The sequence below is a fragment of the Aythya fuligula genome, chromosome 2, assembly GCF_009819795.1.
Source record: "Aythya fuligula isolate bAytFul2 chromosome 2, bAytFul2.pri, whole genome shotgun sequence".
NCBI classification, from domain to species: domain Eukaryota; kingdom Metazoa; phylum Chordata; class Aves; order Anseriformes; family Anatidae; genus Aythya; species Aythya fuligula.
In genome coordinates, this window is record NC_045560.1 from 109,981,582 (window position 1) to 109,994,284 (window position 12,703).

The 12,703-nt window shown below is 40.2% G+C and overlaps 1 protein-coding gene across 3 annotated transcripts in view; it reads right to left on the reverse strand.

Moving 5' to 3' along the window:
• Positions 1-4,144: 4,144 nt before the first annotated feature.
• Positions 4,145-12,703, reverse strand: part of ROCK1 (Rho associated coiled-coil containing protein kinase 1) — an 85,279-nt gene continuing 76,720 nt past the window's right edge. For all 3 annotated transcript variants that reach the window (XM_032183323.1, XM_032183322.1, XM_032183324.1), the window contains 5 exons: positions 12,400-12,488; positions 11,222-11,300; positions 10,833-11,094; positions 9,849-10,056; positions 4,145-5,687 (listed from right to left, as the gene is read on the reverse strand). In XM_032183323.1, the coding sequence (XP_032039214.1) occupies positions 5,684-5,687; positions 9,849-10,056; positions 10,833-11,094; positions 11,222-11,300; positions 12,400-12,488 (642 nt within the window). In that variant the 3' untranslated portion in view covers positions 4,145-5,683. The remainder of the gene's footprint in view (positions 5,688-9,848; positions 10,057-10,832; positions 11,095-11,221; positions 11,301-12,399; positions 12,489-12,703) is intronic.

Below are 12,703 nucleotides of genomic sequence, written 5' to 3' on the forward strand. Positions count from 1 at the left end.
TCTAGAAAACCTTTAGTCCAGCTCGGGTGAGGTCCTGCGGAACAGATCACAGCTGCCTGTTCATGAGTGTCAATGCAGGATATTTCCAGTCTAACCATTTGTTCTCAATACTGACAGCCACCTCTACAGAGATCGTTTATTCCTGGGTCCTAAACGAAAACTGAAGCTGAACAGAACGCGTTCTCCCATTAGAGGATCAGGTCTCACCTCAAGCACATACAGAGTTTGGAAAGGCACTAGAGGGTGCTGTGCTGAAAGAGAAGAAACTGGCTTTGTACCTGCAGGAAAACACTTCCCAGCCTCCCCACGGTGAAGAACCACTACCTCCCGCTTTTCCTTTTCTTTCCTCCATGATGTTTTAGGCCTTTTCGCTCCCGTAACAGCTTCCTGCCTTTTTCCTTAAGGAGAGGATCACCAGACAGATGCTGGCGTCTTCGAATCTTACACATCCTGACGTAAGGAATATAGAAACAAGGAGTGCAAAATATAGAAACAGGAGGCCAAAAGTGCCTTTTCATGGCTGTGGTAGAACAAAAATACTACTCTTCATTTCAGATAATTAGTCTCAGGAATTAAAATACTGCATTTACTTTTCTTGTTTCTTTACAGGGAAGATGCGTTATCCTCATCCAGTACATTTGACACATGCATGTCTAACTATACTTTTTTTTCAGCAAGGAACATAATGTTCTTGGGAATCCTTCTGTGTATCTTCAGGCTTTAAAAGCTTTGATGAATGTGTACTCACAGCTCAGGTAGGATCCAATCACGTGCAATCCTGTCTTACAGATAACCACCACACATATTCAACTCAGAAGAATCTTAAAGTGCCTTAGGTGTGATTTTACAGTGTCCTAGTGTTTTGTAGTGCTCTACACATTTAAAAACAAAGTTCTTCACCTATAAGGTCAGCATTCCACTTCACCACAAAGCTTTGACTGTCTCCAGATGAAGACCCAGAAAACAAGCAACAGAAACAAGATATCTGAAAAAACACAGTATGCACGTTTCCAGCCCCGCAGTGGGCTAAGCAATTAAAAAACAAAAACAAACAAACAACAAACAAACTAACTAACTAAAAAACACATAAGGGAATCAACCTGGCTGCCCTGTGCAGTAGCAGCTCCTAGAGCTGCCACGGGGGCCTGTGGCATGGCACAGCCTGGGCACCCCCATCCTGAAATCCACCCTTGCATCTGGTCCCCAGGTGACAGTAACAAGATGAAAAACGTGAAACATAACATAACCATTCCTCTGTGTGTTCTACATCGATGTTGATACTCTTCTCCATAACATGAACAAATAGCTTCTTGGAAAGGAACCTAATTCGTGATTTTTTTTTTTCTTGTTCCCCGCCCCCCCCCCCCTCCCCCCCGCTTAAATATTTGGGATAACTAGTTATCAAATATAGGGTAGGTAGGGATTATAGTTTTGAACTATAAGAGGGGAGATTTAGGCTAGATGCTAGGAGGAAATTCTTCACTCAGAGGGTGGTGAGGCCCTGGCACAGGTTGCCCAGAGAAGCTGTGGATGCCCCATCCCCGGAGGTGCTCAAGGCCAGGGTAGAACCAGACGGTCTTTAACCCAAACCATTCTGTGATTATCTACATAGGGATTGTGGCACCAAGTTGTTAAAGGAATCTTGTTTAGTGATAAGTAACAACAATAATATGGTATGTAGGTCTAGATTCTTGGCTAACATATCGCAATTATGGAAAACTAGGAAAAATAATTGAAAAGCAGAAAATTAAGGATGTATGAAATCTTAGACTTTTTTTTTTTTCCCTACATTTTTTCCCCTAGTAACACCAAAACGTTTCAGGCCGAATAATTTAATATGTGATCTGCAAACGCCTTTGCTGATGCATCCCCAGTCTGGCATTACCTTTTGCGTCTGTCTTTAGGTGCATGCTCCTTCCACAGATGCCAAGGCATAACACGGGGAAGCAGCAGAGACCACAGAGAAGGATTTAAATTCTCTTAGACTGGCATTGTCCTGCTCTCATTCTTTTTGTTTTACAGCTGTACCACATCAGAAATGCTGGTTTCCTACTGATGCCCTAGTGATAATAGGGCAACCATGAAGGTTAAAGGAAATTGAAAACAAGCATAAAAAAGCAGCGTCAAGAGATGGAAAATAGAGGCAGATTTTTTTATGATCAATGCATACACAAACTTGCAATAAGTAATTTCCTTTTTATATTAAAAAAAACTCCTCTTCCCTATTTGCATTTTTCATGTTTGTACCAAGTACATTAAAAATTACCACCACAGTTCACCAGCTCACAGACGGAAGCTCAGCACCTGCCACCAGTGTTTTCTCACCACGTAATCATCGATTTGCTTCTGGCTATAGCCTCTGTGGCTGCTGCGAAAACCCACTTGTAGGAAAGGCAATACCATTTTCTTACTATTCAGGCTTTTTTTGCCACAGTTGGCTACTCTTCCATAATTTTTATTTTCCTGTTTCCTCCAGGAGAAATACTTGAGGAGGAAATGAAGAAGAGCAGATTTGGGCATTCTACCACCGTTAGTGAGCTTTCAACCCAGTACAATAATAGGAAATGGAAATAAGGCAGCAAATAAAAATCACAGAATCTAGACGTCTGATTTCCCCAAATGGCATGTAAACCTACAGCTTCGCCTGCATGAATGAAGCCATGCTGATTTATGCCAGCTCTTCACAGCTTCTACATTTTCTTGATGACTCTGCCACTGTTAAATGAGCAAAGAGAGGAATCAATAACACCGGCAAAAGCTAAACAAAAGAAGGCAAGACAGAAAAAGTGGAGCTGTAGTGAACATAGCATAACATTTTTTTATTTTTTTTTCTTCCTGCTAGATAGCAAAACCCATGTTTAGTAACTTTTAAAAAAATTGATTTAATAGCATTTTTCCCCAAAACTTTTGCTTGCAGTTGAGATTACAGGTATTACACCAGAACCCTTTGGCAGAATTTGTTATTCAAAGCATAGCAATTGTTGTAGATAGGCACCTGGCTTAGAGAAAACAAGTGCCAACATCAGTACAGCAGCACACACAAACTGTAATTTGCATGTCTAGACTTTATTATTACAGTATTTCAGTTGCAACCTACCCTAGACATACAGGTCAACATAATTTTACACTTCACTATGTCTGCTGCTTTTTTTTCCCAAGGAAAATCAGCATTTAAAAAGAACTGCAGCATTTCAGCACTGGCACGTCCTGTCACTTCCAGAGCTTTTTAGCAATCTGTAGAGCAAATCCATTTTTTCCTCCTCCCACCAGTCATTGTACATTCATAGCAGGTTTTACGCTTTTTTTCCAATTCATAAAACACAGACTTACAAGATACATTTTTAATGTTTTTGAGAAAGATTAATTATTCAAGAGGGAGGCTCTGATCCTGTAGACATAAACCAGTTACAAAAAGGAACAGTGGAAAAGCAATGCAAAAATTCATCTGGTTTGGTGCATGACCTGGCCCTTGACCTTCTTGCTCTAGATTTCCCATAATATATTTAATCACCCTATTACATTATTTCCCCTCCAGGTCCATGAGGAGAGGCTAGAGCAGGTCAGGAAGGTAGTCTTTACTACGTGCTTCATCCACAGCTTTGAAAATTGCTGACGTTTCTGATACAGCCAGCTCGACACAGGGGAACCTTTTGAAATCACCACATACCGTCCACCTATCTACACTTCCCATCACTGTGACCTTCAAAGTCACAATTGTTTGCGTAAAACTTGTCCCTACTGGTCCAGTCTTCTGAAGACCGTGGCGGATTACCCAGGGCGGCTCACAGACAGCTTCATGGCATGCACAGGCTGTTTTTCCTCTTTGGAGCAGGGTTCCCTCCCCTCAGATAAGACTTCTGCATCATGAAGGACGAAGCATCTTTACACCAGAACCTTCGTGATCACAAGGCAAGTTCGGCTGGGTGGCTGAATAATATAATTATGCTATTACAGCAGGCCAGGAGAATAAGGGAATGAAAAAAATTAATATGGTGTTTACTAATTCATGTGCAATAGCAAAAAAAAAAAAAAAAAACATTTTGGTCCCCTGATGGAAATGCACCTTCTGCTAGGACCTGTTGCAATGTCTGAATGCTTAGAAAGACGTGTAAGATGCAGTCCGGAGAAAACACCATGCCAGTCATTTTCAAACGGGTCCTTCCATAAATTACTTTATTTCTCATTAAATGAGCACAGAGTCATAACCATATTAATAACAGATATGTTTATTATTACATATCCATCAGTGCGGCTTTCAATACCACTTGAAACATGCATATCGTCCTAAGGACGATTCAGTTTTCCAGTGCTTCTTATTTAATACACAACTGCAAAGCCATTATAAATTACTGAGGAGGTATTTGGTTAAGAAATAAAATAAAATAAAACCATACTGCCCATACCATGAATGTATTCCTGCTACAAAGCAAGAAAGTCTGACAGCATTTACTGAAATTCCTGAATTACCTGGAGCTTGTGTTATATGCTTTTCTTTTTGCATTGCCTACACATTTCTTGCCTTACAAACCAGAACCAGTCCCTTTGTAAGAGGAATTCTCGTTCAAAGACTGTATTTAATTTAGAAAATTCATCTAGCGTCTACAATACTTAAACCAATTAAAGTTCAGTAAAAGCCACTGATATACAATAGTTTTGCTTTTTTTTTTCCTTTTTTTGAGGTTTCCTTTGTTTACTTTTACATTTCTACATTTACTGACATGGCAATAATACAATTATCTCAAATTAAGGCACTAAAAGGACAACGTAAAACTCAGTAAAAGTGTTCTAAGAATAATTTACATTTCAAACAGTGCATATATGTTTGTTAACTTAATGTATGTTATCACTTAAAAATTGTAAGGCAATACATTACACAGTTATAGAAATGATGTACCCCAAAATATGCTTCCAAACTCGGTTCTCCTTACTGTTAGTTCCTAATGCCTCTAATAGTAAAAGAATTCAGTATGGCTTGGCAAAAATGCATAGATTAAAGGCAATTACTTGTTTTCCCCCCCCCGCCCCCTTTACAAACCTGCTGAATCGGTATTTTGTAAAGCATAATGCAAAATATTTAACACTTTGATCCATTCCATAGTGGGTGATTAGCATTAAGGCTGTTAAGAACTCTGCAGTGAAGGCACTGAAGTTCAAGTGATAAGGCTTCATTTTTAAGCTAGTTCTGCAGTCTTCAAGAGCACAACTTTGAGTCTTGAAAGCAATTGCAGTCCTTCTCATTGAGAAACCTTCCTCCTCTACTCCGTTTCATATGCTCATCTTGACATAAATATTCCCCTCACAGGGTAAACAGTCTTCTTCTTTCACTGATACGCAGAAAGTTGGCTGTATTTCATCATGATTGACAGGCTTGCTTTTTTTTTTTTAATCCAAAAAGGCAGCACCTTTTTTTTTTTTTATACACCTAGCTAAGCTTTATTTGCTTTAACTTGCATTACATAGTAATAATTAATCTAATCTACCTTTAGGCAAACCCGCAATTAAACACCCTCAGCGTGCTTTTGTGCCAAAGCAAGGAGGAGACAGTAATAGCAATCTTAACCCTGAAGCCTGTGATAGTTATGTTGAAAGGAACAACAGCCTGTCTGCACTGCTCGGTGTGGTTAAAAAAGCCCTGTTTTTCAGACCGCATCCCAGGAGATTCCATTAAGCACTGTACATGTGGTTAGCTGGAACAAAGAAGAAAACAGACAATTAATACTAAATGCAAAAATTAGTTTCATAATATTGGGGCATTATGGTAAGAGCCTCACCGTAGAAAATACCTCAGTTAAATTATTTTTCGATTGACATCTGTAACACTAAACACATCTTCCACAACGCGTTCTTAATTTCTGACAACATTACATTTACACAGAGATCAGGCAGACGATAACGTTAATCATTTACCAGTAAAGCTGCAGTAAGAGTAAACAATCATGAGTGTATTTATGGCAAGCGTAAGGTGACCCTCTTTCACTTGCAGGACAAGAAAAGGCTTTTGTCGGGCTAAGAGCGCACACATGCAGTTGCCAGAGCTCATCTGATACACAGGAGTTTTGTGTTAAACATGCATTAACTTGGTTGGGTGCCCAAGTCCAAATATATGAAAACAAAGCACCTCAACTGTGCTGATACAAAGAGCATAAATTAGCATGCTATAAACTAGGAAGCAATTGCTAGCAAGTTCATTATGAAGGTCTAATTCATATTTATTAGTGGTAAGGCATTAAAATGAGGAGGAAGACTTAAAATGAACTCATATTTGAGGTTCGTTTTAATGGGTCTGATACACGTCCCATAAAGTCAATAGAGCACTGCCTATCAACTGCAAAGAAAGCCAGATCAGATCTAGAGGAAACGTAATAAAAAATGTATTAAAGAGTGTGTTAAAGTCTGTATCCGTTCAATAAGATACAGAATGCCTGCTCACAAGGTAGGACTTCATGAGACTGGACTGTGCTATTCTGTCTGACAAGACAACAATTTCCAGATACTTGGTAACAGCTAAGATAAAAGTGCATCCCATAAAAAACACCACTGCTTCTCTTACTCCTTTCCTCTTACTCCTTAAGTACAGAGGTCAGGATGAGAACTGCAGGGTGCAGCAACTTGAGTTCCGGGAGGCCAATCTAACAACTCCCTGATACCTGAAAGGAAAAGGGTTCCTCCTCCACTTATCTTCCCAGTCCCAGCGGAGCAGCCTCCTACCTACCTTTCCTCAGCTTCGGCAGTCACCACACTTCTCAGTGTGCTGATCCCACTCACCAAATAAATGTAGCGTTCTTTTTGACAGGCAGGAAACTGAGTTGTGGACCTTTATGAAAGGGACCAAAACGCTCAGCTCACGTACCTACCCAGAAGCAAGCGACAGAAGAGCAGGGAAGGAAGACAAAACAAGAATCCTCCCCTTAGAGTGGAAACAAGCTGTCAGTATAGCTCAGCTACTGTCCAATCACCAGTGAAGTGCTCAGTGTAAAAGATTTGCTGTAAATTTATTTAATAATCTAAACATCTGGTACATTAAAAGTGACTTCTCCTGCTGGAAGTCTGATGCCCCTTCCTGGGCATACAGAACAGCTTGAAAGAAGTTCCTACCCAATCTTTTTTTTTTTTTTTTTTTCCTGGTACTTTTAAGCTTGGTGTAACTCCAAATCCTTCCATCATTCACTCACATCGCCTGCAAGTGCCACACAAGCCCCGTTACGCTGCAGTTAGCCCAGCGTCAGCTGTCTCCCCTCTACACAGCGGGGCTGGAGCGTGCACAATGCGTGCACAAAGCTGCCCAGCAGCTCCTCGAGCGTTGGTGCCGTGTGCGGGCTCCCCACCTGGCTCCTGCATGCAGCACAACGGGCTGGCAGCACGCACATACCTAGCGCTCTCGCTGGTCAAGAGCTGTGCCTCTCTAAATTGTTTATGCTCAACATGCTTCTTCCTCCACACTCGGTGCCTACAATATGCAGCAGTAAAACAGTTTGCCGTAAATTAATTACGTGTTCTAAGAAACTACGTCAATATTAAACATCGTTAAGAAACAAGATTTCTAAGGTCAAATACTAACTATGTCACAAAGTTCACTAATGGATACAGGCCAACTCTAGGAAGAGCTGGGAGAGAGAGAAGGGATGTAAGGGTTTCTTTCTTGTCGTGCTTCCTCCTGATGTTTTTTCTCGATTGAAAACATTCCTGGATTAATTCTCTGCCAGAAATAGATACGTTTACTGAGGTAATCTGTGAAGCTCATAGAAGATAAAGCAGGAGCGTGCAGCTCTCCTCCTTTTAGTGCTAGTGAGCTATTAGGATTGTTGTATCTCTTGTGTCTTAGCCAATGATCTTTAAAATAATGTTTTCTCATTCAAATGAAAGATCCTGTTCACTACCTCCACGTTTCTATGATTCTGTACCATCCTAACAAGACAAGTGTCCACAGGATTAATTACAGAAATTGTGTAACTGATCTCCCCAAACAGACCCATTCTTTTAAGAGCTACTGTAAAGTTTCACATACACAACTGTTCACCCTGTAAGGAATTAGCTGTAAATTTGGGTCGTGCTGAAGACCACCATGAACAGCATCTCCATTAAGACAGAATGAAAAAGAACTAATGAATTGATTTAAAAAATCAATCACTACTTTTGCTGTTCCTTACTTATCAACTCCCTGTATGACTGTAGTTGGTAATAGGGCAGGTGACAAGAATCCCAGTCTTGCAGCATCACGTTAGCTGCTGGTGGATGGCAAAGGTGACCCTCCGCACCTTACACTTGGGTAACTATCAATTTAAACTATGAAATGTATGCTGTGTTGGGCTTGTATCCTGTCTGTTTTTAAAGACAGACCTTTTAAGGTCTGCTTTTAGTAACCTGTTTCTAGAATCCTCTGATTATTTTTCTATCACATGATATATAAAAATCACTTGTTTTTTTTTTTTTCCCAGTCACAGACCAAGAGTATTTCAACAGTTCTATTGTAAATAAAGATGTTAAATAACAACTATTAATGATGCATATTTTAAATCAGCAGATGCAACTTAGAGACAAATTTTTTAAAAGATATGGCTAATCTTGGTGGGGAGAGAGGTAACATTTTTTAATAAATCCCAGAAAGTTGAGGACTGAAGGAAAATTAAGTTTGGAAACACTGCAGCATTATGAAGCTTATGGAAGTTGGGAGAAGTGGACATTCTGTAGACAAGAAGATTTAACAAGATTTCACATCTAACTGTCCACCTATTCAGTTATTTGGGGGGAAAGGAACATGTGTACTGTCAGAAAGCAAGTTAAAAATCAGTACGATGTCCTCGCATTAAAAAAGAAATATATTTTAAATCTGGCCCTGGTTAATGCACAGGGTCACAAATAGCTCTACCAAACAACTGATGAGATAGGAGAAGACAGGGAATGAGTGAGCAAGGAGAAGGGATGGAATCATCATTTAACCTGCCTGACACTAACAGAAATAGCATAAACAGCCTGAGAATCCGGAAGTTTCTTGGTGGCTTCTGACACAAACCCATCAATGGATTGATGAGAAGCTCAGCATGAGTCAGCAATGTACATTTGCAGCCCCAAAAGCCAACCATATCCCAGGCTGTATCAAAAACAGCGTGGCCAGCAAGGTCGAGAGGGATGATTCTCCCTCTCTGCTCTGCTCTCATGAGACTGTACCTGGAGCACTGCTTTCAGCTCTTGGGCCCCCAGCATAAAGACATGGACCTGTTGCAGTGAGCTCCGAGGAGGGCCACGAGGATGATCAGAGGGCTGAAGCACCTCTCCTATGAGGACAGGCTGAGAGAGCTGGGGTTGTTCAGCCTGGAGCAAGAAGGCTCTGGGAAGGCCTTCTGGGAAAGCTCTTATAGTGGCCTTCCAGTACCTAAAGGGGGCCTCCAGGAAAGCTGAGGAGGGACTCTTTGTCAGGGAGCATAGTGATAGGACACGGGGGAATGGCTTTAAACTAAAAGAGGGGATATTTAGATTAGACATTAAGAAGAAATTCTTCACTCAGAGGGAAGTGAGATACAGCAACAGGCTGCCCAGAGAAGCTGTGGCTGCCCCATCCCTGGAGGTGCTCAAGGCCAAGCTGGATGGGGCTTTGAGCAACCTGGTCTGGTGGGAGGTGCCCCTGTTCATATTTTCCATATGTGAACTGGTAAATATACAAATGACAGGAGAATTCTGTCTATTCCCCCTTTCAGGATTTAAGCAGAGATTTAGACCACCAATTCAACAGCATTAACAATAGAGTTATTTCACAGTTTCCTGTTAAATAAGACTTAAAGAGTTTTTTGTTTTGTTTGTTTGTTTGTTTTTGAAGTTAAAAAGATCCATAGCTTTTAGAGTTTATTTCTCACCTAGTTTTTCCAGAAGTATTTTTAACAGCTTTTCGGAATGACTGATTTGCTGAGGATCTTGTAGACATAGTTCTAGGAGACGCTCGAACGAAAGTAGATGGCGGGTTCTTGGGGATCTTCTTTACTAAATGAGTCACCCACTTCTTCTGTTCATCTTGACAGGATGCCAGTAGCAACATGTCTCTTGCTGAAGTTACATCGTAACTCACTGTACATAAAAGGTAGAAGATGAATCAGGGAAAATTTGGATTTGTTATCAGAACAACAAATTATGACATACCAGTTGCACCACTGGAAGAAAGAACAGCTTCTCTATACGTACTTGTATCTGAACGTTTTATGTATTTTTAGAAGGCAATAAACAGCAGGAGAAATTATAAATACTGTTGTTGGTTGTTTTTTTTTTCAATTGTTGTGTCTCTTCATTAAAATTCTTGATTCTAACTCAAGAAATGAGACATTTTACACTCATTTCAGTCTTGCGCTGGAGAAGTTGCATGGGTACCTCATGACTGACTTCCAGAGTACATACTCCAAGTGCTCCATTTCACAGGAGCACAGAAAAAGAAATCTTTACTCCAATCCATGAAGTGGCTGAAGAACCACTCTTCAACGGTCTTAGCATGGACTGGTGATGTGGCTAATGTATTGTCACTAACTGGGGCTATGCGTAAGAACAGAAAGAATGGTCTGGGAACCAAGCAGTTGACCAGTACCTGGGCAAAAACCCCCAGGGACCCTTGTGCTCTCCAGGTCCTCAGCAGAGCCACAACAGTTACAGCACAAAAGGCCTCCCTACGCAGGCTTTCCACAGCTGCCTGTCCATAACCAGCATTAACGGTATTAGTGTAACAGTACCTTTCATATCTAAAACATAAAACTAAAGAGTACAACACTTAAAGTGCTTTTATTTTCATCCCTTAGGTCAGGAGCTCTGGCTAAAAATGCAGAGAAGATGGAATACTACAAAAAACATGAGTGTACCTTTGCATGGTGCAATTAATTCCTCCTTTCTATCCAAGTGGTCCCTGTGGCACTTCACATGGCATCTTCGACATTCCAGGGCAGCAGGGGGTTTAAAGACGTGCCAAAGAGGTTTGGCACAGGCCTCACAGTTGGCTGGGAAGTGGTATATCGTTGGAATAAATTCATGGCCTTTGTGATTTAGAAAATTCGTCTTCTCTGCCGGCTGTACTGGTTCTACCTCCAAATCCTTCCTGCATTCTCCCTCATTAGCATACAGAATCTAAAAAAAAAAAAAAAGGGAATACCAGCATGTTACTGCTGAAGCACCACATATTTTGTATGCTTTTCTAAAGACAACTCTGAACTTTTTGAAGGGAATTAGAAATGACAATTCCCTTCTTTTTTACCTGGAATATTTTAGGAATTTCTTCAGTTTCTGCTCTATATACATCTCCTTGAGTTACAGGTCGGACGTGGAACAGCTTACTAGATTAAAAGAAACATAAATCAGAAAAGGCTAAAAGGTTACTGTCAAATTACTTTGAAGTTCTTATAAATCCTGTTTATGCAAACAAAATTATATACTCCAAGGCTGTAGTATGATTTCAGGAATTCACTAAAATCATACAGATCTTGTCTATCCAGGTAAAACCAAAGTTTGGAAAGAGGATGATCTTAAAATGGATTAAAGATCCACCCTGGCAAATTTACCTGTGAAAAAAGCTTTCAAAATCTTCCTTAGAACAGTGGGTCTGATTATTGCTAGAAAAGCATATTTACAGCCCTAGAAGTAACCATATCAAGCACAGCAATATTCTTTTTCACTAAATCATGTGATTAACTGAGAATCAATCAATGCAAGAAGATCACAAAAGGCAATCTGGGGCACTAGGTGCTGAAAATGCTGTTAAAATTGGAACAAACATCATCCTGCACTGGGGTAAAGGCTACAAGTCCATCCAGCCCAATGCTCTCTTTTCAACAGTAGCCATAACAGATGTTTATGAAAAGAGAGTAAGAAAAAGCTCAAAGAGAAAATAATGCTTTTCCTACTTATAAGCAATTGGCAGCGTAAGTGCTTCCTGAGTTTGTGATTACTTCCAGACCACTACATTTGTTATGTTAGTCACTGGCAGACCTATTCATAAATTTTGAAGCCTTTTTCCACTTACTACTCTATGACATCCCATAATGCTGGTCAGCTGTTCAAACATCACCATCGTGTAACAGCAATGGGCTTCAGTCATATTTGACACATTTTTCCTTTATGTATCACCAATGCAGAGGGAACACAACTTATTTTTTCACTTGAAATACATAGAAACCATCTGGAAAATTTAAAAATGCTTTGGGCTTGGTTAATACTGAGCCCTTCTCAGATTGCCAGAAAAAGGTGTGAGGCAAAGGGATGAGGATCTAAAAACAGAGTTTATACCTCGTTTGTGTGTGCCCCACAGCTATCATAACCTGAAAATTCAAAGTTATTTATGGACTGTTGAATCCAAGTGCCTAGGTTTGTTATCAGTGATCTCAGACACCACTCTTTTGCCTATCTTTATGCAAAGTCAACGATAACTTCACTTACTCTATGTCTAGTACCATGGATGGGTTAGACTGGTCCTTGTCCTTTTCATCGTTATAGAACAGTATCTTTTTACTGCTCACCACGACATACTGGGGAAAGAAAGAATAAACAAGTTAAAACTGCATTTAAAAAAAAAAAAAAAACATTTAAAAGCACATAAAAACCTGAGTAAAGTAAGGTTTTTAAACTAATATCAGCAAACACTTGTATCATTATCCAGCCAGCTATACTCCAGCCACAGTGATTGTGTGCTATCACTGGAGAACTCTGAAATGCCCACGACAACTCTGTAAGCCTGTCTGTA